The following is a 27,127-nucleotide window of genomic DNA, read 5'->3' on the forward strand; positions in this document are numbered from 1 at the left end:
TGACAAATGTCTTTCCCTGAGAAAGGGGGAGTCTCAGTGTCATTTGGCGATCATTCATGCCTTTTGGAGGCGTGGACAGTTTGCTTACAAGAGTTGACTTGACTGCGAAGCCAACTCCAACTTCACGTTTCTCCTCAGGTCTGCACCCACTCCAGAAGAAAGTGTAGTCTGCGCTTCTTTCGCGAATTTCACCCTGTCCTGCCAGCCTGGTCTCACTCAAGGCGGCAATGTCGATGTTGTACCTGTTTAGTTCATTTGCAGTAAGTGCTGTGCATCTCTTGGGTCTTTCTGCATTTTCCCTGTCATGAAGAGTGCGAATGTTCCATGTGGCAATTTTCAAAGGTGTTGTTTTCATCTTTTTTCTGTTGTTTCGACCACAAAAATGGGGCCCCCTCCGACTGCGGTTTGCCGGATGGGGTGACGTGGAGCAGGCAATTTTTAGGTCACCTTTTCTAGACCTTTCCTCATGCCAGGAAGGTGAGCAGCTGCGTTCTCTGTGTGTGTCCCCAAGTAGGACATCTGGCCCAATACTTGCCACCTCCTAATACGCTACATACATACATATGCTACATGCATGCATATGCTACACACATACATATGCTACACACATACATGCACTGTAAATGATGTGCTTTAAAGTTTTTTGTCGGTGCAGAGAAATACAAAAGTGTAATTTATTTTGCTGAAATAAAATGTTGAGCATATGAAGTCCCTGTGTCCTCTGTGTGTGTCCCTGTGTCCTCTTTGAGTGTTGTGTCCTCTGTGTGTGTTGTGTCATTTGTGAGCAGCCTCTGTTGCACTCAGCCCCATCACAAATCTGTGTTCTCTCATTAGAGGGGCTCTATCTGGGGACGGTGTGTATGTGTGTGTGTGTGTGTGTGTGTGTTCCCCAAATGACTCAAGTCACCAGCTCAATCGTGGGCTGTTTGTGTCTACCCTGAATGCAAGCATCTCTGCTCCATAACATTGTGTTGTTTTGCCATCAGGGGAAAACACAAGGTTATCACTCGGTCAGTCTTATTAAACCGCCTGTGTGAGTACTCTCACAACAGTTGTGATTAGAGAAAAAACACATTAACAGGGGATAAAACAGGTAGTAAAAACAGCTTGACGATCTAAAAAGAGATAATTACACTGTGTTCTGGAATACAGCATAGCGCAAGACCCCAAACAGATTGATTTCCAGAGATGTTGAGAAGGCCACGGTAACACAACCACACCACTCCACTACCCTACACGGACCGATAATACAGTCTGCCTTCAGCTTCCTCTACATATCTCTGGCCTTCATCTTCCCCTACATATCTCTGGCCTTCATCTTCCACTACATATCTCTGCCTTCAGCTTCCTCTACATATCTCTGCCTTCATCTTCCACTACATATCTCTGCCTTCAGCTTCCTCTACACATCTCTGCCTTCATCTTCCCCTACATATCTCTGGCCTTCATCTTCCCCTACACATTTCTGGCCTTCATCTTCCACTACATATCTCTGCCTTCATTTCCTCTATATATCTCTGCCTTCATCTTCCCCTACATATCTCTGGCCTTCATCTTCCCCTACATATATCTGGCCTTCATCTTCCTCTATATATCTCTGCCTTCATCTTCCCCTACATCTTCCCCTACACATTTCTGGCCTTCATCTTCCCCTACATATATCTGGCCTTCATCTTCCTCTATATACACTGCATCCGGAAAGTATTCACATCCCTTCACTTTCCCCACATTTTGTTATGTTACAGCCTTATTCCAAAATGGATTAAATTCCTTTTTTTCCCTCATCAATCTACACACAATACCCCATAATGACACAGTGAAAAAGGTTTTGTAGAATTTTTTGCAAATTTATTAAAAATAAAAAACTGAAATATTGCATGTACATAAGTATTCACACCTTTTGCTATGACAGTCAAAATTGAGCTCAGGTTCATCCTGTTTCCACTGATCATCCTTGAGATGTTTCTACATCTTGATTGGAGTCCACCCATAGTAAATTCAATTAATTGGACATGATTTGGAAAGGCACACACCTGTCTATATAAGGTCCCACTGTTGACAGTGTATGTCAGAGCAGAAACCAAGCCGTGAAGTCAACAGAATTGTCTGTGGACCTTCGAGACAGGATTGTATCGAGGCACAGATCTGGGGAAGGGTACAAAACAATGTCTACAGCTTTGAAGGTCCCGAAGAGCACAGTGGTCTCCATCATTCGTAAATGGAAGAAGTTTGGATCCACCAGGACTCTTCCTAGAGCTGGCCGCCCAGCCAAACTGAGCAATAGGGGGAGAAGGGCCTTGGTCAGGGAGGTGACCAAGAACCCGATGGTCACTCTGACAGATCTCCAGCATTCCTCTGCGGAGATGGGAGAACCTTCCAGAAGGATAACCATCTCTGCAGCACTCCACCAATCAGGCCTTTATGGTAGAGTGGCCAGACGGAAGCCTCTGGTCAGTAAAAGGCACATGACAGCCCGCTTGGAGTTTGCCAGAAAGCACCTAAAGGACTCTCAGACCATGAGAAACAAGATTCTCTGGTCTGATGAAACCAAGATTGAACTCTTTGGCCTGAATGCCAAACGTCACGTCTGGAGGAAACCAGGCACCTCTCATCACCTTGCTAATACCATCCCTACAGTGAAGCATGGTGGTGGAAGCATCATGCTGTGGGGATGTTTTTCAGCAGCAGGAACTGGGACACTAGTCAGGATCGAGGGAAAGATGAATGGAGCAAAGTACAGAGATCCTTGATGAAAACCTGCTCCAGAGCGCTCAGGACCTCAGACTGGGGCGAAGGTTTACCTTTCAACATGACAACGACCCTAAGCACACAGCCAAGACAACAAAGGAGTGGCTTCGGGACAAGTCTGTGAATGTCCTTGAGTGGCCCAGCCAGAGCCCAGACTTGAACCCCATTGAACATCTCTGGAAAGAGCTGAAAATAGCTGTGCAGCGACGCTCCCCATCTAACCTTACAGAGCTCAAGAGGATCTGCAGAGAAGAATGGGAGAAATACCCCAAATATAGGTGTGCCAAGCTTGTAGCTTCATACCCAAGAAGACTTGAGGCTGTTATCGCTCCCAAGGGTGCCTCAACCAAGTACTGAGTAAAGGGTGTGAATACTTATGTACATGCAATATTTCAGTTTTTTATTTTTAATAAATTTGCAAAAAATTCTACAAAACCTTTTTCACTTTGTCATTATGGGGTATTGTGTGTAGATTGATGAGAAAAAAAGGAATTTAATCCATTTTGGAATAAGGCTGTAACATAACAAAATGTGGGGAAAGTGAAGGGGCGTGAATACTTTCCGGATGCACTGTATATATATCCTAAGGTGCAGGACATCTTCAGTAGATATATCTGGCCTTCAGCTTCCTCTATATATCTCTGGCCTTCATCTTCCCCTACATTTCTCTGCCTTCATCTTCCCCTACATATCTCTGGCCTTCATCTTCCCCTACATATCTCTGGCCTTCGTCTTCCCCTACATATCTCTGCCTTCAGCTTCCTCTACATATCTCTGCCTTCAGCTTCCTCTACATATCTCTGCCTTAATCTTCCCCTACATATCTCTGGCCTTCATCTTCCTCTACATTTCTCTGGCCTTCAGCTTCCCCTACTTATCTCCGCCTTCAGCTTCCTCTACATTTCTCTGACCTTCAGCTCCCTCTACATATCTCTGGCCTTGAGCAGAACCACTTAAGTCATGCAACGGCCCCAGTGGCTGATGGGATTCAGAAGAATTTACCAACCTCATACAGGTTTAATAGGTGTGTGGCAAAAGGGTGAGCACAAGTCCAACTTGTAGTTGTGTGTGTGTGTGTGTGTGTGTGCGCACGCCTGTAAATCAATCAATCAATGAGACTTAAAGCTAAGAAAAGGGCTTGAACATCCAAAATACAAAAAAACAACAAATGATTATTTATTTTATTCATTTTCATTTATTCATTTTTAATTTATTCTTTTTTGTACTTATTTTATTCATATTCATTTTTAATTTATCATTTATTATTTTTGTATTTATTTTATTCATTTTAATCTTTGTTTATTTATTTATATTTATTTTTCATTTATTCTTTTTTCATTTTCATTTATCTATTTTCATTTCTTGTTTTTGTATTTATTTTATTAATTTTCAGTTTTCATTTATTCTTTTTAGTATTTATTTTATTCATTGCATTTATTTTTAGTCCTACTGCACTTGTTTCTTGTTTTTCTTTTTTTCCTGAGGTATAGTAAGCATGTGCTTTACATGTATTTGTACTATGTAAATTATTGTTAAATCAAGTGTAATTGCACATGTAGCTCCTTCAACTTGTAAGTTCTTTGTGTTGTGTTGAATAAATGTGTTGAATAAAAAAAATTGTTAAAAAAATGAAATAATTATTACACTAAATAAAGACTGCTCCACAAAGTTACCTGGGAACCATGTACACTGAGTAATGCAGCCGACAAGTCTGTGTATTGTGTGTGTGTGTGTGTGTGTGTTCATTACCTACCAGTACAGAGTAGATGTGCAAACACCTGTAGACAGGTGAGAAGTCCACCAAATCCTGAGCTGTAAGAACCTGTCAGAACAGAATGGAGAAAGCAGGTTTTAGCATATATAATTACAACCAGGCTAGTAATATATATATATATATATATATATATATATATATATATATGTATATATATATATGTATATACACATACACACACACATACACTAACATACTATTTTAGTATATATAATTACAACCAGGGTAGTAATATATATTTATATGCTAACATAATATTTTGGTATGTATAATTACAACCAGGGTAGTAATATATATAGTAAAATAATATTTTAGCATATATAATTACAACCAGGGTTGTGTCTTTACTGGCCTGGTTGTTAGTGTGCAAAACGTGCATCTGCAGCAGGTCTTAAAATAACATGCTGAGGTCTGTTTCTTGATGCTGACGGTGATATTTAGAATAAACCATTCAATGCCCACTTTGGAACAGCCTAGCAGTGACACGCGGGTCAGGGTTTTTTAATCACTGCACCCACCCGGCCCGTTATGAGAGCCAATCTGCACTGCCCAACAGGCTAAAATATGCGTTAATTAACCACCCAAACCCGACCCGTAAAACTCCAAATGTAGCATGGGCTGCAGCAAACTGAGCAGTGTGGCACCATTTGGTATTTGGGCTGTTTGCCCAGCATAACACAATCATTGCAGGACAGCCTGTTGTATCTCAGCCTAACAGCACTGGAAAACAGAACTGGAGCTGGTCCCCAGGTGCTACGATGCAGCTGCCTGTTGTTCCTAGCATGGGCTGGGTTAATGAATTCGTTGTATGTACAGTGCATCCGGAAAGTATTCACACCCCTTCACTTTCCCCACATTTTGTTATGTTACAGCCTTATTCCAAAATGGATTAAATTCCTTTTTTTTCCCTCATCAACCTACACACAATACCCCATAATGACAAAAGTGAAAAAGGTTTTGTAGAAATTTTTGCAAATTTATTAAAAATAAAAGACTGAAATATTGCATGTACATAAGTATTCACACCCTTTGCTATGACACTCAAAATTGAGCTCAGGTTCATCCTGTTTCCACTGATCATCCTTGAGATGTTTACATCTTGATTGGAGTCCACCTTTAGTAAATTCACTTGATTGGACATGATTTGGAAAGGCACACACTTGTCTATATAAGGTCCCACTGTTGACAGGGGAAGGGTACAAAAAAATGTCTACAGCTTTGAAGGTCCCGAAGAGCACAGTGGTCTCCATCATTCGTAAATGGAAGAAGTTTGGATCCACCAGGACTCTTCCTAGAGCTGGCCACCCAGCCAAACTGAGCAATAGGGGGAGAAGGGCCTTGGTCAGGGAGGTGACCAAGAACCCGATGGTCACTCTGACAGAGCTCCAGCGTTCCTATGTGGAGATGGGAGAACCTTCCAGAAGGACAACCATCTCTGCAGCACTCCACCAATCAGGCCTTTATGGTAGAGTGGCCAGACGGAAGCCTCTGGTCAGTAAAAGGCACATAACAGCCCGCTTGGAGTTTGCCAGAAAGCACCTAGAGGACTCTCAGACCATGAGAAACAAGATTCTCTGGTCTGATGAAACTAAGATTGAACTCTTTGGCCTGAATGCCAAACGTCACGTCTGGAGGAAACCAGGCACCTCTCATCACCTTGCTAATACCATCCCTACAGTGAAGCATGGTGGTGGCAGCATCATGCTGTGGGGATGTTCTTCAGCGGCAGGAACTGGGAGACTAGTCAGGATCGAGGGAAAGATGAATGGAGCAAAGTACAGAGATCCTTGATGAAAACCTGCTCCAGAGCGCTCAGGACCTCAGACTGGGGTGAAGGTTTACCTTTCAAAATGACAACGACCCTAAGCACACAGCCAAGACAACGAAGGAGTGGCTTCAGGACAAGTCTGTGAATGTCCTTGAGTGGCCCAGCCAGAGCCCATACTTGAACCCCATTGAACATCTCTGGAAAGAGCTGAAAATAGCTGTGCAGCGACGCTCCCCATCTAACCTTACAGAGCTCAAGAGGATCTGCAGAGAAGAATGGGAGAAATACCCCAAATATAGGTGTGCCAAGCTTGTAGCTTCATACCCAAGAAGACTTGAGGCTGTTATCGCTCCCAAGGGTGCCTCAACCAAGTACTGAGTAAAGGGTGTGAATACTTATGTACATGCAATATTTCAGTTTTTTTATTTTTAATAAATTTGCAAAAAATTCTACAAAACTTTTTTCACTTTGTCATTATGGGGTATTGTGTGTAGATTGATGAGAAAAAAAAGGAATTTAATCCATTTTGGAATAAGGCTGTAACATAACAAAATGTGGGGAAAGTGAAGGGGTGTGAATACTTTCCGGATACACTTTATGTACAAATACATCGTCTTCTGTTAACAAGACACGTTTCTGTACTACCAGTAGATGAACATCATCTTATTTATTTATTTATTTTATTACTTATTGATCCCTGTGGGGAAATTCTTCCTCTGCATGTAACCCATGCTAGCTGTGTAGCTAGGAGCAGTGGGCAGCCACCGTGCAGTGCCTGGGGACCACCTCCAGCTCTTCCTGCCATGCCTCAGTCAGGGGCACAGACAGAAGTACTAACCCTGACATGCATGTCTTTTTGATGGTGGGGGAAACCGGAGCACCAGCAGGAAACCCGGGGACACGGGGAGAACATCCAAACTCCACACAGACGACGACCTGGGATGACCCACAAGGTTGGACAACCCCGGGGTTTGAACTTAGGACCTTCTTGCTGTGAGATAACAGCACTAAACCACTGTGCCACCGTGCCGCAATCACTGCAAGGCATAGCCTGTTGTATCTAGGTCTAACAGCACTGGAAAACAGAACTGGAGCTGGTCCCCGGGTGCTGCGGCTGCCCACTGCTCCTAGCGTAGGCTGGGCTACGCACTAATAACTCAACGAACAACTCATGATTATCCTATGATTACAACATCAACTGAAGAAAATGAAAGAAAACAAGAAAATCCAGTAAAAAAACACAGTTAACAGCATATTGTTTGACCCGAGACCTAACCACCTGTGGTCACTAGATGGCAGTATTGTTACATGGTGGAAATGCAGTTAAAATATTACATCAATATCTCAGTCAATTTAAGTGATACAGTCATGGGAGTTCAGATTATTGTTTGAGAACGTGTTTGCTGAGTGATATTAGCTGGATTGCTAGAGGGTTAAACAATTATTCATTCATTCATTCATTATCCAAACCGCGGGGATGCTGGAGCCTATTCCCAGCAGTCATTGGGCAAATTAATTAAAAGTCATTGGTTTAAACAATTAATTCACACCAATTCAGACAAGTACAGAAACAAAGGCAAGTACACTGAAGGCCTCTAAGGAATGCTGGAATTCATGACCCTAAGATGAGGTTACCAGAACTCTGGAGTGAGTTGGATGAAGTGGTGGAGGGTACCCAAGGAGGAGAGAGTGGTGACTGGAGTGGACTTCAATGGGCATGTTGGTGAAGGGAACAGAGGCGATGAGGAGGTGATGGGAAGGTATGGAGTCAAGGAGAAGAATGTGGAAGGACAGATGGTGGTGGATTTTGTGAAAAGGATGGAAATGGCTATGGTGAATACATATTTCAAGAAGAGCGAGGAACACAGGGTGACGTACAAGAGTGGAGAAAAGTGCACACAAGTGTCTGTGAATATTCTCATTCATCCAGGTCATGGTTATCCAAAGGAGTTGAATCAAGTGCAACTGGACTTGGTATATATCCGTGAAGACGTTTTGCCTCTCATCCAAGAGGCTTCCTCAGTTCTTGCCTTTCTGACTAGACCAAGCTAGTCTGACTGGCTGGTGACGAGACTCAGAATTTATCCTCTAGGAGTCGTTGTCAGAGCTATAGATGTCCATGGCTCTTTGTGTCCCGATGTTTACCAACGCCCGTCGCTAACAGAGCCATAGATATGAGTGGCTCTTTTGTGTACCGCTGTTATGGCCGTGCCCGTCGTTATTGAGGCTATTGATATGTGTGGCTCTCCTGTGCTCTGATGTACAGCCGGGCCCGTCGCCATCAGAGCTGTTGATTTGCATTTGTTTAGCAGCGATGGTCGTTGGGGGTGTTAGTTTCGACTTCATTGTTCAGTGGTCATGAGAGTCGCTGGAGCCGTTAGTGACCGACTGTTGTTCTTGGAGGCTAGGCTTCTTGAGTCTCCTGGGTAGAGAGGACGGCATTGTAAGTGGGAGATAGGTGGTGTCGTAGACCTCCTCTGTTGAGGGATGGTTTTTCCAGTTTTGCATAGATGGCTTCTTTCACCCCTCTTTCAAACCATCCATCTTCTCTGTCCAAAATGTGTACGTTGCTGTCCTCGAAGGAGTGTGTCTTCTCCTTTAGGTGTAGATAGACTGCTGAGTCTTGTCCTGAGGAGTTTGGCCTTCTGTGTTGGGCCATCCCCTTGTGTAGTGGTTGTTTGGTTTCTCCTATGTACAGGTCAGTGCAATCCTCATTGCATTGTACAGCATACACCAGATTGCTTTTCCGGGTGTGTGGTACGTGGTCTTTGGGATGAACCAGTCTTTGTCGGAGTGTGATGCTGGGTCTGAAGTATACCGGGATGCGGTGTTTGTTGAAAATTCTTCTGAGTTTCTCGGAGACCCCAGAAACATACTGTGCTATTCCTTCTGTTGCTTTTCTCCTTGTCGCTCACCTGGTTGTCTTTTTGGAACGTGTTGCAGTTTTCACAAAGGTCCAACTGGGGTAGCCGCAGGTTTTTAAAGCTCCCCTCAGGTGTTTGTGTTCTTTTCCTTGGGCCTGAGTGCTGCTGGGCACATTGTCAGCTCTGTGTTGCAAAGTTCTGATGACGCTCAGTTTGTGTTCCATCGGGTGGTGCGAGTCGAAAAGTAGATATTGGTCTGTGTGTGTACGTTTCCTGTAAACCCCAATGTGGAGGCTCCTGTCTTCCCCAATGTGGACGTCACAGTCCAAGAAGGGCAAACTGTTGTTCTTTAAGTCTTCCCTTGTGAACTTAAATGTTCTTGTCCACTGAGTTGATGTGTTTGGTAAACGCTTGCACCTCTTGTGTTTGGATTTCGACCCATGTGTCGTCCACATATCTGAACCAGTGGCTCGGAGGCGTTCCTCTGAAGGAGTTCAGGGCCCTGTGTTCTACCTCTTCCATATATAAGTTGGCCACAATGGGCGATACTGGTGAGCCCATTGCATAGCCGTGTTTCTGTCTGTAAAACTGGCCCCTGAATTGGAAATATGTAGTGTTCAGGCAAAGGTCCAGTAGTTGGCAAATCTGGTCTGGGATGAGGTTGGTCCTATTGTGGAGAGTGTCGTCCCTTAGCAAACGTTGCCTCACAGTTTCCAAAGCCTCCATGGTTGGGATGCAGGTGAATAACGAGGTCACGTCGTAGGATACGGTGGTTTCATCCGGTTCCAGTTTTACGCCATGGACCTTGTCCACAAAGTCAATGGAGTTTTGATATGGTGAGGTGTTTCGCCCACTAAAGGGGTCAAGATGTTGGCTAAATGTTTGGCAATGTTGTACGTGACCGAGTTTATGCTGCTGACGATGGGCCTGAGGTGGGTTCCATCTTTATGGATCTTAGGGAGGCCATATATGCATGGAATGTTATCTTGTGGGTAGAGACGGTGGTATTGTATCCGATCAATGGTTCCTCCTTCCTGTAGTTTCTGTAGGTACTCTATTATTCTCCTCTTGTAACCACTAGTAGGATCGTGTCTCAGAGGTTCATAGGTGTCGGTGTCGCTGAGTAATGACGTGATCTTGGCGTGGTAGTCTGTTGTGTTCAGGATAACCGTGCATCTCCGCTTATCTGCTGGAAGGATAGTGATGTTTTCATCCTTGCTCAGGGCTGTCACGGCTTTCTTCTCCTCCATGGTTAGGTTGGAAGGAGGGAGTTTCGCATTGGACAGAGCTGCAGATATCTTTAACCTAAGCTGTTCTGCCTCGGTTTCCATTAGCTTGTTTTTCCTTATGGCTGATTCTGTGGATGTGATGAGGTCAACTGTAGGTAGTTGTTTGGGTGTCATGGCGAAGTTCAGTCCTTTGGCTAAGACCCCCTTCTCTGATTGGGAAAGTACCTTGTCCGACAGATTCTTGATCTATCTGTTCTGCGTTCCGTTTTGTGTGGGATGTTCTGTCTTTTGTCTCCAGGTAAGTATATCTGCTTGGCTAGTGTGGTTGTTTTGTCGCTGTAAGTTTTGACACTTCCTTGTCTGCCTTTCTTTGGTTTTGTGGTGTTGAGATAGTTGGGCTTTCTTGGTGAAATCAGTAATCCTCTCCAAGACTGCACCAGGCAAGTGGGATGTTATTTGCTGGAGTAGTTGGTCAGATTTCTCCTTCAGCCCTTCAATAGTGAAATGGACCTGTCTCACTCTTTCATTCAGGAGTTGATTCTGTGCCTTCTCTATGATTCTGTCTGCTCTATGTCCTTTCATTGTGGTACACGGGCGCAGGCTAGTGGGTATGAGCCTGTGTTGTCTGCATCTCAGATTGAATCGCAAGTGGTTTCTGTAGTCTGCAATCTTCCGGGCCATCCTTTCATATTCCCTCACCATTTTAAGGGTGTCAGACCCAAATTGTTCCGCAACATGTCTGTGAATGTTCTCATTCATCCAGGTCATGGTTATCAAAAGGAGTTGAATCAAGTGCAACTGAACTTGGTATAGATCCGTGAAGATGTTTCGCCTCTCATCCAAGAGGCTTCCAAATAACGATGGGTGCGGCTATAACATCGGTACACAAAAGAGCCACTCATATCTATGGCTCTGTTAGCGACGGGCGTTCGTAAATATCGGATCACAAAGAGCCACGCATATCAATAGTTCTGACAACGACTCCTAGAGGATAAATTCTGAGTCTCATCACCAGCCAGTCAGACTAGCTTGGTTTAGTCAGAAAGGCACGAACTGAGGAAGCCTCTTGGATGAGAGGCGAAACGTCTTCACGGATATATATACCAAGTCCAGTTGCACTTGATTCAACTCCTTTGGATGAACACAGGTGGACTATATCTTATGCAGAAGGTGCAATCTGAAAGGGATTGGAGACTGCAAGGTGGTGACAGGGGAGAATGTAGCTAGGCAGCATTGGATTGTGGTCTGTAGGATGACTTTGGAGACCAAGAAAAGGACGGGAGTGAAGACACAGCCGAAGATTAAATGGTGGAAGTTGAAGAAGGAATACTGTTGTGTGAAGTTCAGGGAGGGGGTAAGACAGGCACTGGGTGGTAGTGAAGTTACGGATGGCTGGGCAACTACTGCAGAAATAGTGAGGGAGACAGCTAGGAAGGTACTTGCTGTGTCATCAGGACAGAGGAAGGAAGACAAGGAAACTTGGCGGTGGAATGAGGAAGTACATCAAATTATACAGAAGAGGAGGTTGGCAAAGAAGAAGTGGGAAAGTAAGAGAGATGAAGAAAGTAGACAGGAGTACAAGGAGATGTAGCGTAAAGTAAAGAGAGAGGTAGCAAAGGCAAAGGAAAAGGCGTATAGCAAGTTGTATGAGAGGTTAGACACTAAGGAAGGAGAAAAGGACTTGTACCGATTGGCTAGACAGAGGGACCGAGCTGGGAAGGATATGCAGCATGTCAGGGTGATCAAGGATAGAGATGGAAATGTGATAAGTTGTGTCACCCACTGCTGGTGGGCCTCTACTCTGAATCCATATGTTGCTTAGCGATGGGCACCCAAAACTTTAACATGATAAAATAAAGGTATGTAAAATTATTAAAATAAAAAAAAAACAAGTATGTAAAATAATATTTCAAGCAAACAATCCTCTGAAAATATTTACGAATTGACTGCTAGGTATATCTATTTATAATAAATAAGGGAGCAGGGCCACCCCCACAAATGAGTGCTTTTTGGCATGTCTCTTGCCATACTATAAATGGACAGCGGGAGAGAATGCTGACCTCAAATATTTACATGTCTGTTGTGTTTCCCTCAGATCCTATCTGCATTGTATTATTCTTTTATTACTAATCACACAAAAGTTGTCATTCTTTTTTAATTTCGCCCCCCCCCCCTTTTCCCTCCAATTGTATCCGGCCAATCACTTCTCTTCCGAGCCGTCCCGGTTGCTGCTCCACCCCCTCTACCGAGCCGGGGAGGTCTGCAGACTACCACATGCCTCCTCCTATACATGTGGAGTCACCAGCCACTTCTTTTCACCTGACAGTGAGGAGTTTCACTGGGGGACGCAGCGTGTGGGAGGATCACGCTATTCCCCCCGTTCCCCCCTCCCCCTGAACAGGCACCCCGACCAATCAGAGGAGGCGCTAGTGCAGCGACCAGGACACACACCCACATCCGGCTTCCCACCCACAGACACAGCCAATTGTGTCTGTAGGGACACCCGACCAAGCCAGAGGTAACAAGGGGATTTGAACCGGCGATCCCCGTGTTGGTAGGCAACGGAATAGACCGCTACGCTATGGACGCAAAAGTTGCCATTCTTGAGATGGGGGTAGTATTTTGGCAGGCATAAAAACAGCATCGCCAAACCTCCCCCTTATCATTTGTCCCGACTGGCATTCACGGTGACCACTGCTCTACTGAAGACACTCTCTCAGGAGGTGCCTTGTTTTTGGCACCTTCTGAGAGAAGGCAAAAAAGGCTTTCTGAGTGAGTGTCTTCACCTTCCATGTAGAGGAGTGGCTTTACCACAGCTATAAATGCCAGGGTTTCCCCACTGGAAGTCAGAAGAAGAGCCATTGAAAGTAAAGCTCATCACATTCACAGTGACAGTCCAGGTGAGACATACAATCATACTTGCACAGCACACATTTTTCTGACCTCATCATCTCCTTCCTCCTCCTCTCCAATTTCGTCCACCATCAGTGCGTTGTGTGTGTCTGTGTGGGTGCGTCCGTTGAGGGAGTACACTGGCTTCATGTAGTGGCCCATACTAGCCTGCTTAGCCACGGCACTGTTAAAAGTCCTATGTTGCTGTGCCTGCAGGAACATATGCACAAACACGATCCATAAAACAAGACGCACACATATACAAGCACACAAGAAGACTGAAGTGATCATCTTAAGAGAGAACGGGACCAAATCTTTGCCACTCAGCTAAAATTTCACAATCTTGGTCAAAAAATATTTTCATTTTTATTCTTATTCATAAGTTTGGGTGTAGCAGAGAGTCACTGCAGAGCTAACCAGAAGCGCTGACTACAGGATTAGATCCAGCGCATGTCTGCAACTCCAGGATGTATGCAGGGTTTAGGTCTAGGACACGGTGGCACAGTGGTTAGCGCGGTCGCCTCACAGCAAGAAGGTCTGGGTTCGAGCCCTAGAGTCGTCCAACCTTGGGGGTCGTCCTCTGTGTGGAGTTTGCATGTTCTCCCCGTGTCTGTGTGGGTTTCCTCCAGGTCCTCCGGTTTCCTCCCACAGTCCAAAGACATGTAGGTCAGATGAATCACCGAACTAAATTGTCTCTAAGTATGAATGTGTGTGTGTGTGTGGGCCCTGTGATGGCCTGGTGGCCTGTCCAGGGTGTCTCCCCACCTGCTGCCTAAAGACTGTTGGGATAAGCTCCAGCATCCCCGCGACCCTGAGAGCAGGATAAGCGGTTAAGCTAATGGATGGAGGTCTAGGACCTTGACTACTCAGACAGTGGGGTGACAGTGGCTCATAGGTAGTGCCAGTCATCTGGTAACTGAGGGGTTGCTGGTTCAGTCCTCAGCTCATCCTTGTACAAATGTTGAGGCGTCTTGAGCAACACACCTAATCCCTAACTCCTGCAGATGAACTGGTTGTTACCCTGCATGGTTGCCATCGGTGTATGAGTGTGTATGAGTGTGTGTGTGTGTTTGTGTGTGTGTGTGCATGGCTGAATATGAGGCGTTCATTGAGTGTAAAGTGCTTCAAGTGGCTGTTGCAGTAAAGAGCTGCAATCAATTTACCATTTCACTGCCAAATGTTTCACAAGTTGTTGAACGTGTCAATTAAACCTGGCTTTTTGAATGTTGGAAACCCAACCCAACAAATGATCTGGACTGACTGGATTTCAACAGGTCTTCCGGTCTTTATTTTATTGAGTCTGGGTGATTCCATTTCTTGAATTAAAGCTCCTCAAATCCACTTTCTCTTCACAGGCTATCTGAGTGTGGTGGCAACGTCACTTTGCAATCAGATATTCAAAGATGCTCCCACGTGTACCTTGGTAGTACTGCTACTTCTGACCATACTGTGGTGTTCAGACAGGACCACTACCATGTGCATACCTCATGAATTATATCATACTAAGAAAAACACAACTTCTTTAAGTCGACAGGCTACATCATTCAAGTAAAGCCCACTCAAGAAAGTGAGGACATCAATTTGTAATACTTAATTTTTTATTTTATTTTACTCTACTCACAGTTCAAGGTTCAAATGTTACTCCCACCCTTGACTATGACTTATTTTTTTAACCACTCTACACTTTCCTTTGTCTCCTTGTCCCTGTCCTTTTAAGAAGAAAACATTAAAGAGTATGTTATATGCTTTATATATATTCTCATACCTGTCTCATCGCCGTCTCTCCAATCTTGTCCGAGTGCTTCCTGATGCTCTCAAGAAAGTCTTTGAGGTCTGACATGGAGATCTCCTTAATCTCCTCTCTCAGTATGGGTAGGTTCTCTGCCATGATCTGGCAGAACCTGTACTGGTTGACCCTACAACACAGTCCAGAAGACAAGTAACATCATTATCTCTGGAAGAGAAAGGGAAGGGATAACTGGGTTCAAAGGTAACTTTATTTAAAACTTGTCATCTGACAGTGAACGTGTTGTTGTCAAGAGTACTGAGACACAATTGAAAGCAAATTTCATATTAATGGTGTATTGTGTCAAGACCCTACTACTACTAGTACTACTACTTTCAGCTGCTCCCGTTAGGGGTCGCCACAGCGGATCATCCGTTCCCATTTCTTCCTGTCCTCTGCATCTTCCTCTGTCACACCAGCCACCTGCATGTCCTCCCTCACCACATCCATAAACCTCCGCTTTGGCCTTCCTCTTCTCCTCTTCCCTGGCAGCTCCATATTCAGCATCCTTCTCCCAGTATACCCAGCATCTCTCCTCCACACATGTCCAAACTATCTCAATCTTGTCTCTCTTGCTTTGTCTCCAAACCGTCCAACCTGAGCTGTCCCTCTAATATACTCGTTCCTAATCCTGTCCTTTTTCATTACTCCCAGTGAAAATCTTATCATCTTCAACTCTGCCACCTCCAGCTCCACCTCCTGTCTTTTCATCAGTGCCACTGTCTCCAAACCATATAACATAGCTGGTCTCACTACCATCTGGTAAACTTTCCTTTAACTCTTGTGGGTACCCTTCTGTCACAAATCATTCCTGACACTCTTCTCCATCCACTCCAGCCTGCCTGCACTCTCTTCTTCAACTCTCTTCTGCACTCCCCGTTACTTTAAACAGTTGACCCCAAGTATTTAAACTCATCCACCTTTGTCACCTCCACTCCTTGCATCCTGACCATTCCACTGCCCCCCTCTTTCATGCATAGGTATTCCATCTTGCTCCTGCTGACTTTCATTCCTCTTCTCTCCAGTGCATACCTCCACCTCTCCAGGCTCTCCTCAACCTGCACCCTACTCTCACTACAGATCACAATGTCATCCGCAAACATCGTCCATGGAGACTCCTGCCTGATCTCGTCCATCAACCTGTCCATCACCATTGCAAACAAGAAAGGGCTCAGAGCCGATCCTTGATGTAATCCCACCTCCACCTTGAACCCATCTGTCATTCCAACCACACACCTCACCACTGTCACACTGTCCTCATACATATCCTGCACCACTCCTACATACTTCTCTGCCACTCCCGACTTCCTCATACTATATATTATGTCAAGATCCTAAATGATTAAAATCAGACCAAAACCAGATATCTACCTCTTACCGCCAAACCTCCACTCCTTCCTTCTTCCACATAGGCTGCATATGCACTCATTCACCCAGTATGTATAGAATATACATATAGAATACAATCTTGCCTGACAAATGTCACAACTTGAGCCAGGAAAAAGCTGCTGAATGCTTGCACATGTAAGCCACTGCAGAGTGTATCAGTGATGTACCGTCTGCCCCGGTCTAGCCCACTTGTGACTTGGGAGGGGGGGGGCTATCTAATGTGACTGTCGAGCTAGGCAACATCAGTACACCTTTAGATTATCTTCAAAAACAAGAAACAGTCCAATATATGTGAGGTCTGTGGGTATATAACTACATAAGATGTGTAGCTGTACACGTTATGCCATTCTATTGCAGACATTGAGCTCTTAGCTGGTTTGTCATGGCTCACATTAATAAAATAAAACATGCTGACATTTTCTACAGTTCAGCATGCTTTCTAAATGCACACAGATGTACACCCACCTGGGAATGTAGACCTTCTCCAGCTGCTCCATGGTCTTCAACGCAGCGTAGTACCTGAGGAGATTAACAATACATGGCAGGAATATTAGAATGCTGAGGTTGGGGCATTAGTATTTTAGGTCATAAATGACTAAGACAAGTTTCTTTACACCCTTGGACTTTTCATTGTTTTCTGACAATGAATCAAAGGCAGTATAAAACAGAAAATAATTCCTTCCATATGAAACAGATTCAGTATATTCAATACATGCGGTAAAGTCAACCTGAATAATTCTCTAGTATCAGTTTAGCACATGGACACACTACATGTTTTGTACACTGCAGTGTTTATTTTACCCTCTATCTTCACTAGTGTTTCCTGCCCTGCTAGCAAGAGGCAAACCTGAAGCATGACGCTGCAACAGCACGCTCCCCTGTGGAGACAGTGTGTTAACAGTGACATGAGGGCTTGCTACTATGCTGCCATTACACAGCCAGCCCCTTAGCCGACAAGTCGCTTAACTCTTCCTTACAATGGTGGATCAGTGTGTGAGACGTATCATTGTTACGTGTAGCCACAAAGTTTTGCGTCTAAGAGAATTATTTTAATCTGAAGCTATAAATATCAGTACAAACTCCAAAATTATTATCACTTCACTTAACACTGACTAAAGAAACTTTAATGCAAGCGTTGCTTTTTTTCCCAAGACAAAGCGGCACACTTTTAGGTGTAAAGAATAGGGTCACTTTGGATTGCGATAATCAGCTTCACCTCCATTTTGTTCACTGCAAATGGAACATTTATCCACGGGACTTTTGTCACTATGGAAGGGAAACAACTCAAGAAAAATAATAACTAACAGGCTATCGATGGGCGATGCCCACAAAAAGTTAAGAAATGTCTAATTCTTTTCAGCGGTACTTCAGTCAGTCACATAACATAATATGACTGCTAAGCTCCATAGAAACTCAATGGACTTTCGATGACTCATCGAGCAAGATGCCGACTGTGTGAAGAGATAGTGTGAAGGTCAAAAAGTTACATTATGTAGTCCACAAACAATAGCATCTTCCATTCATGTCAGAGTCCTCCCTGCATGCACTCTGACAAACAAAAGCACATATTTCATGTGAGCTTCTTGTGAAGTTGAAAATGGCATTCTTTTTGCCACCCTGCCAGGGAGCAGAAACCAGTGAGGGGCCAGCCAGTTGGTGCAGTGAAGCACAGTTTCTCCCATCTCAGTCCTGAATGTGAGTCACAGCCCCAAGTAGTAAGTTCTTCACAGTATTAGTGGGCCTTCTGGATGGGATTAAAGTCTGGCCTTCAGTTGGGCAATGCCATTATATTAACCTTCTTTTAGTAAGTTATTTCTTAGTAGTTTTTGCTGTGTGCTCTGGGTCACTGTCCTGTTGGAACATAAATCTTTGCCTTAAACACAAATCTCTTGGTGACAATTAGTTCCCCACACAAAAGGATTTGCTAGAACTTAGCTGGATCCATCTTTTCTTTGGCAAAAAGCTTTCTGAATACTCCCGCTGCGAAGCAGGTCCACAGAATGACACATCCACCACCATGCCTGACATTAAGGATGTTGTTAGCAAGTAAATAAGTAACTTTTATATACCACCTTTCGAGAGCAGAGACGTCACAAAGTGCTTCACAGTGGAAATAAAGCATAAACATATATACATACATAAATCATAACAAAAACAGAAATAAATGGAAAAATTACAAAAAAAGTCTAAACAAATGAGTCTTGAGCTGCTTTTTAAAGGTGTCCACAAATCTTAAGACCAAAGGGAGAGACTTCCAAAGTTTAGGAGCCACAACCTCAAAAGTAGCTCGAGGAACAACCAGCAAACCCTGATCAGAGGACCTTAGAGGCCTGCTGCTGACAGGACTTCAGTAGATCTCTAATGTAGACAGGAGCCTGACCATGCAGAGCTCTATAGGTCATCACAAGAACTTTGAATCGGACTCTGAATTTGATGGAGAGCCAGTGAAGAGCAATCAGAAGCGGTGTCACATGAAACCTTTTTGGAGGACCTGGTCAAGAGTTTCGCAGCAGCATTTTGGACCACTTGTCAACATTTCAGGGATGATGTGCTGAGGCAGGTGAAAAGGGGGTGACAGTAGTCCAGACAAGATGACATGTAGGAATTAATTAACATTTCCATCTCTGCTTGAGACACAATGGGCCTGACCTTTGCAATGTTTCTCAGCTGGAAAGAAAACAACCTAGGTGTTGGATTGTGCCTAACATAGTGCTTTGCTTTTCAGCCCAAAGACCTCAACTTTACCTCATCAGATCAGAAAATCTTCTTCCAAAAGCCTGATTGTGATAGAGTCCTGGATTGTGTCTTTTTTTTAACAATAGACTTAGTGCTCCTAAGAAGGTTCAAAGTTTCACCAATCTTTCTGTAACTTTCTCCAGGTTTTTGGCTACAAACACCTTCATCTTGAAATTCCACAGGTAGTTACTTGGTTCTCATGACAGCAAGACCATTCTGATCTGATGTTTCAGTTGGGCGACCTCACAATTTTAGTGATATTTACTATGGAATTGTGCAGCTGAACATTAGTATAGAGGTGGATTCAAAATCCAGCTGGGTGGACCCTAGTAATGTCATGTGAACTCAAAAAATTTTAATACAACTTGTCAATAAAAGTTTACACAAAGGCTTTTGGGGCGTCCGGGTAACGTAGAGGTCTATTCCATTAACTACCAACATAGGGATCGCCAGATCGAATCCCCGTGTTACCGCCGGCTTGGTTGGGTGTCTCTACAGACACAATTTGCTGTGTCTGTGGGTGGGAAGCTGGATGTGGGTATGTGTCCTGGTCGCTGCACTAGCACCTCCTCTGGTTGGTTGGGGCATCTGTTCAGGGGGGAGAAGGAACTGGGGGGAATAGCATGATCCTCCCACGCGCTATGTCCCCCTGGTGAAACTCCTCACTGTCAGGTGAAAAGAAGCAGCTGGTGACTCCACATGTATCGGAGGAGGAATGTGGTAGTCTGCAGCCCTCTCCGGATTGGCAGAGGGGGTGGAGCAGAGACCTTGACAGCTCAGAAGCGTAGGGTAATTGGCCAAATACAATTGGGGAGAAAAAGGGGGAGGGGGAATCAACAAAAAAAAAATTAAGCAATTTGCCCATTTTATTTTTAATATAATTCCAAAGACATCTAAAGACTATTTTTTTTTTATTTTGACTTTATAGCAAATTACCTCTGGAAATAAAAAAAAAATCCAATTAATATATTTTAATATGGCTTTTCAACACAGCTAAACAAAATAAATATTGGGGGTAAACACTTCCTGAAGCCTGTCTATTAACATAGGAATGTGTTCAACATCACCAAGTCAACTGGTGTTTGAGAACAGACCAAATTAAAGTGCAAGTATAGCTCTGATATAGCATTAGACAGCATCAAATCCAGGGCTGCATAATATGCATGAGATATCATGTTGATTTGGTGGGAATGGAAATGAACAGCAATAAAACTATCAATGTCCACACATTTTAAATTCAAGGCTATATTTCCTTTGGATGCACTGAAAAATGTTATGGGCTGTCCTGCTCCAAAAGAATAGTAGTGTTGTGCTGCTGGCAAATACCATTTATGAAGGGGCTTTTCAAGGCATTTCATCGGGCATGTTTATCTCCTGATTGAGATCTCTTGCTCAACCTCATTGATTGTTGTGTTGTTAAAAGTTTATTAAAAATGTTTAATTGTGCTGAAACTTCCATCATTAGGTTGATGGGCAGGCTGATGAGGGATCTAATTGGTTTGTCAATTAGTCTAAAATATGTTGGATGCACCTACACAGAGAAGGGCTTCTTGGATTTCAGATGGCGCCAGAGGGGCACAACAGTAGCAAGTGGCGTGACTTCAAGCACACTGTGAGCCAAGTATTAGTGAAAGTGTGCTCTGTACAATAAGCATGTGTGTTTGTTACATGTGAACTTAGCTTGACTCCCTCAAGGAGAGTTTAGGCCATGTCATTAGTGCAGAGAGGAGACACCACACAAATGCATATGGGCACATACACCAACCCTGTCCTATTCCCACACAGGGTGGCTACCGTTGCCTAATTGCCTTCATTTGGCTGTCGGCCGTGACAGCGCTGCAGTGAGGTCGGATTGCTGTAAACAAGGGCATATTGAGGGTCAATTGTCCAGCTAGAGAATGGCCCCTTCCTTTACGGAGATCCAGGCAGACAGCAATAAAGGAGAAACACTGATTATTTCCCTTCCTGGGTGTACTTGCCACCCCTTTATTTACAGATCTAAATGTAAATATGATGAGTTGCACTGGCCCAACATTAAATTCACAGTGCAAAAGAGAGTCAACGAAGCAACCAAACAGGGTACTTTCAATGTGTCAATGGTGCACTTGTAGAACTTGGTCAGGATGTGTGTGTGTGTGTGGGGGGGGGGGGAGTTAGTACCAACTTTTTCAGCCTACAGAGGAACAAAAGGTGCTGCTGAGCCATTTTGACAACAATGTTTGTGCAGTGATATGAGGTAAAGTTCTCATTGATGTTTACTCAAAGTAATTTGAAACTGTTGCCCCTCTCTTGAGAAGTTCCACTGATGTGGATGTGAGGGTGTCCTAATCCCTGCTTTATCCTTTAGTCCACGATCATCTCTACAGTCTTGATGTTGGGAAATAGGCTGTTTTCTTGGCACCGAATTGCCAATGCTTCAATCTCCTCTCTGTAGGCAGATTCGTCGTGGTCCATGACCAAGCCAATGACTGGGGTGTCATCGTTGAATTTAATGATGATGTTGGATCTGCATGTGGCCACAAAGGAGTGGGTGAACAGGGAGTAGGGGGGAACCTGAGCACACAGTCCTAGGGAGATCCTTTTTTGAGATTTACAGTGGAGATGGTATTGGTGCCAACCTTCACAACATTGGGTCTGCTTGTAGGAATTCCAGGATCCAATGAGAGAAGGAGATGTTCTGTATCACTTTCCTGCACTTAATGACAAACATGGAGGGAACTCTGGTTTCCCTAACAGGGCATCTATAGACAGAAGTGCACATAACTGGTGCACAGGTGCACATACATGGTCAAAACAAATGATGCGCAGCAGATAATACAAAAAGAGGCGCTTTGTGTACCAATATTTTTGGGGCACAATTACATACTGAAACAACAGGATCTTCTCCATATATCACTGGAAAGAAAGTCATTATGACAAATGTGACAATTTTAATATTCAGTTGTTAATCGCGCAATGTTTAGCCTTCATTCTTGATTAAGGGGGTGCCACCTCCAAAGAACTGCCAGACTGAACCCGTACATAAAAAAAACGTGTATTCGCAGAAAAGTGGCTGCAGGAAGCAGCCTGGCTCCAAACAGATGCCGACTGCACAGAGATGTGGTGCAAAATATGCTGCGAAAATCCCAACCTCACAGATAAAAGCAGCACCTTTTATATAGGGACAAAACATTTCAGTCATCCAGCTTTTGAAAAGCACAAGAAGAGTAAAGAGCACACAAAAACAGTGCGAACAATAACATGTGCAGCCAGGATCAGAAATCCACTCAGCCTCTTGACAATGGCAGGACAAACTGAATAAAGAACAGCATCAAGCACTGTGTAAGATTTTTCTGTTGGCCTTTCACAAAGTGAAACATGCATGCCCGACACGTTCATATGAGGAGGATATTATGCTTTTCAAGAGGCTTGGAATTAATGTCGGGAGTGCATATCATTCATGAGAAGGGGGGATCTGCATCATGCAGAGCATCACACAGTCAGTCTAGAACTGATTGAAAAATTGAAAGCAGCTGAATTTTGGGGCGTGCTCGTTGATGGATCAGAAGACAACACAAGTGGAGCAGAAAGTTGTGTACATTGTGTCTGTGTCTAGCTATGGAGCGGTTACCTCATATTTCCTTGGATTAATTAATCTGGGTGTGAACCGAGCGGCACAGGAGATAGTGAACGGACTGGAGCAGCTCTTCCATACTTGTGGTTTAAGGTATCAGTGGAAGATGAAGTTGGTCTTGGTGTGTACAGACAGAGCAGCAGTCAACGCTGGAGTTTACAATGGGGTCATTCCCAAATTGCGTCAGATGGTGACGATCGGGGATTCCCTTGTGCATATTCTGTGTACTGCCCACACCCTCGAGGACTGCACAAAGTCAGCTGATCACATGGTGCCATACTGTGAGACATTTAATCGCTCCATTGTCAAGTTGCTGAGCTTTTATTTATGGAGAGGGGGCGCAAAAAGAAAAGAACAACTAAAGAAGATATGTAACAAGAATGGCATTGCCTTTGTGAAACTAGGAAAGTTTCACCACATCAGATGGTCTGCATGGAGACAAGAGACTATGTTGAAAATATGGAGGCTGTTACCTGCCATTCAAATTCAAGTGTCTACAGTGATGACAGTGACCTAAAACATGTCTGCAGAGCGTTTTCGGTGTTTCCTAGCCAACATGCTGGACCCTGGAAACATGTTACAGTTCACCTCCCTCATGTTCCAGCAAGATAAACTGACTATTGGTGAATGCAAAGATGAGCTCATGGTAGCTGCTGGACAGCTGACACTACTGTTTGACAGTGAAGGCAAGTAGAGGAAAGAGACTGTTTCACATGCTGATGCTGACAGGGACAAGGCTGATGTATTGAGAGATCCAATTCATGATTTTGAGAGTAGATATGAATCCCTTAAGTCATGTGATCAATTTCTAATTTTTGCTCCTTCAACTTGGCCTCAAGAAATGCAAGACCTCCACAGTTTCGGCAACACAACACTTACTAACGTCCTCCAGAAATATGAAGCCAGCTTGTCTGTTGACAGAAACTCCACTGTAAGAGAATGGATGTGTTTGAAGCAAGCAGGACAACGTTTGGCATACTCCTCTGTGTATGACTTGGTCAACATAGTGAAGGTAAGTAATCCAGATAGTTACTCCAACATTCATAAAGTCCTTCTGTTGTCCCTTACACTGCCCTTGAGCAGTGCTGCATGTGAGAGGGGATTTTCACATCTCAATATAATAAAAAGCAAGTACAGATACCGCTTGTCAGACTCTCACCTGTCATCCCTGGTGCACATCCACTTGACCCAAAGCCAGCTGTTGACTTATGGATGCCAACAGCTAATCGCAGACTCAACCAGGGAGAAAGAAGTAGGCCTACATCTTCATCTGCCATGGTTGAAAGAGAGGAAGACAGTGAAGAGAGCAGTCGGGAGGGTAGTGACGACGACAGTTTGTAGGATAACTGTGCCACGTAAAGACTGAGTACCAAGCAACATCTCCAGATGCTCCCTTGAGAACCAGACCAAAAAAGTTATGTGCAGCCCTGTCTATAGAACTGTTACTGTGGTATGTAAACTGCAGCGGGTCCAAAGTGTCGGGGAGTGAGAAAGTGATGATTTTGACAAGCCACTCAAAGCATTTTGAGATGACTGAGATGCAACGGGGTGGCAGTCATTAAGGCAGGTAATATTAGATTTCCTAGGGACTGGCATGATAGTTGTTTCCTTAAACAGACTTCAAACTTAACTTACCAATCAACTTGAACAAATATTGAATATTTTGAATAGTAAAATGTTTTCCTCAGCTTTTCTTTTTTTAGCAAAGTCAATGGTTTTGAATACACAGAACCTGATGTTAAAATCCAAAGTGCCCCCTCAAACTCCCATGCTCCCGGTGCCGATGGAAGACTTAAGCACTGACCTATGCTACTGTGATGTTGAGAAAAGCTGGACAGACACGTCATTGGGGTTGTGAAGTGGGCTCCTACTTTTATCAACGTTTCACTTACTGGGTCCACAACATCTCCAGGAGGTTCAGCAGTGTGTTCTGACATCTCAGAACCAACCCCTCTGCATCTGCCTAGCCAGTTTATTTGGGAGACCAGCTGGGGTCTTTCTTCTTCAGCCACAACCACTGGCTACTCCACCTCTGATGTTCACTTGATAGCCTGGCATAGGGCTTGTCCGCTGATCCCCAGGTCCCTCATCAACCTTTCAGTTGATGTTGCCACGAAGTCTCGACATCCAACTTCTACAGAGCAGATCTCTGCTCTCTAGCCCCGCTGTTCTGCCTCCGTTGCAAGCTCTGCAAGCTCTGAAAGTTTCCTGCACAGCAGCTTCCCAAGGGATTGTGAGCTCCACAAAATACACCATGCGCTGAGAGTTGGACCACAGGCCCAGATCAGGCCTCAAGTTGGTGATGGCTATCTCTGATGGAACCATAAGCCATTGGCTCACGTCCACTAGCATCTGCCAGTCCCAGACTGCCTCCAGCTGTCCAAACCTGGTCCTTGATGGAATCTTCCTCTGTCTTTCATCCCCTTCCCAAACAAAGGCAACTGTCATAACTGGGCTGGCTGTTCTGGGTAGCAAGGCATTTTTTTTTTCCATTTGCTTGTTTTTTTTTTTTTTTTTGGTAAGGTTTTTTTTTAGCTTTTTTATTTTTTTAATTAGACAGTGATAGTTAAGGCAGACAGGAAATGGGGGAGAGCGAGAGAGGGGTAAGATATGCAACAAAGGTCGCCGACTGGATTGGAACCGGTGATGGATGCGACCATGTGGCATGGGCTTTAACCATTCTGCTAGGAGGGTACCCTGGCAAGGTATTGTTGGTTGTTCTCCTGCTTTCCTGCCAGGCACTTGAGCACTTGATGTGTCTCCAGGAGTACCGCCCTTAGGAGAGGCTTACATTACACCCTGTGAGGACATGTCTAAATGTAGCTGGTGTTGAGCACAGGGGGCATGGTGGATCTTCACCCAGGCATTGGTTGAGATTTTTAGGGGTAGGAAGGACATTGTAGGTTGCTCGAATGAGGACACTTACCCTAGTTGACTCCATCTCCCACATGTCTTTCCACACAATGTGTCAGCATCGTGATGCGATTAAAACATGTTAAATTCAATACAAGTTATTTTAACGTTTCTCCAAATTCCTACGAGATACAGCAAATCTGACATTATTTTTGCGTTCAGCTTGACATTGTCTATCGTAATCTTTCATTTTTTTCAGGGAGCAAAATGTTTGAAAAAAATGTATTGTCCAGTGTGATCTTTACATTTTTCCACAGTCTCCCATCTCATCCACTGGCCCTGTTTAGCGTGTGACACAGCCACACCTACTTGACGACTCCTGTCGGCGGATTTCGGCCACAACCAACATTCGCCGCTCTAATGAGGATGCCTTGTATCAGCAAGGTCGTTTTCTGTCAAGCCCCCTCTTCCGTGTTGGGCTTGGCCCATGATGTCGCCATAGTGGAGAGCAGATTTTGCCTGCTCAGCCACATTTTTGGCCATCCATTTCTTCCCTGTTGCCAGGGTTGGGGCAGCAGCTTGGACCACAGTGTGGCTTGATTCTGCCAGGGTGATCTCTATTCTCACTTTAGTGCACTTGAACTCCTCTGTGAGGCTAGAGAGAGGCAGCTGGAGTGGCCCCTGACCATAAAAGCCTGCACTGCTCAGGCATCAAGGAAAACCTAACCATTTTCTCACATAAGAGCTGATCGCCCTTTCCATTTCCTCAACTCTTGTGAGGGTGATGTCATACATGGTTAGTGGCCACATAAGGTGGGGTAGTAAACCAAACTGCAGGCACCAGGTTGTCAGCTTGCCGGGCAGCACAGATCGGTCGATGTTCTCCAGACATTTAATGATTTCTTTCCTAAGCTCGTGTGCCTCATGAGTGTCCTTCAGTTTTGAATCGCACCATCTTCCCAGACTTTTGATTGGCTTCTCTAACACAGTTGGAACAGGTTCTTGACCGATGGAGAACCTCCATCAAAAAAAAAGAAAAGAAAAAAAAAGAACCTTAGCTCCTAGAGCAACACAGCTCATAGTGTTACGTAATCAAAACATTGGACATTTTGAAAAAAAAAAAAAAAGAACCTTAAATTAGGCTTCAAAAAGATGAAGGACATCATAGTACAACACCTGGGATTAATGCAGCAAATTATGATAGGAAACATAAAACATGATTTTGGTACCTTTTGGATTCCAGCTGCTCCTTTAGTTTACTGTACATTTCCAGAACTGCAAAGAAAGGAAGGCAAGCAAAAAGATATTGCTTATTTGAGCAGTACTAAAGTAAAATTCAACTCAAAGTATGCCTTGCTTTTATCTGCTGATAGCCTTTTGGTCTTCAGAAAGGCTGAGTTCAGAAAAAAAATAACATGTCGAACAAGTCTCGTAGGGAAATTCATTTCTGCATGCTGTACTCCAGTTGGGGTTCA

General features: G+C 44.2%; 1 protein-coding gene across 2 annotated transcripts in view; it reads right to left on the reverse strand.

Annotated features, from left to right (window-relative positions):
• exoc6 (exocyst complex component 6) overlaps positions 1–27,127 on the reverse strand; it is a 149,786-nt gene that overhangs the window by 93,436 nt on the left and 29,223 nt on the right. For both annotated transcript variants that reach the window (XR_008811869.1, XM_056297792.1), the window contains exons 5-9: positions 26,882–26,927; positions 16,916–16,969; positions 15,041–15,191; positions 13,327–13,485; positions 4,502–4,570 (exon numbers count right to left, since the gene is read on the reverse strand). Coding sequence is in view for 1 of the 2 variants with exons in the window: in XM_056297792.1 (XP_056153767.1) it covers positions 4,502–4,570; positions 13,327–13,485; positions 15,041–15,191; positions 16,916–16,969; positions 26,882–26,927 (479 nt within the window). In the remaining variant the exon portion in view is untranslated. The remainder of the gene's footprint in view (positions 1–4,501; positions 4,571–13,326; positions 13,486–15,040; positions 15,192–16,915; positions 16,970–26,881; positions 26,928–27,127) is intronic.

This window comes from Lampris incognitus, chromosome 17 (assembly GCF_029633865.1).
Source record: "Lampris incognitus isolate fLamInc1 chromosome 17, fLamInc1.hap2, whole genome shotgun sequence".
Lineage (NCBI taxonomy): Eukaryota > Metazoa > Chordata > Actinopteri > Lampriformes > Lampridae > Lampris > Lampris incognitus.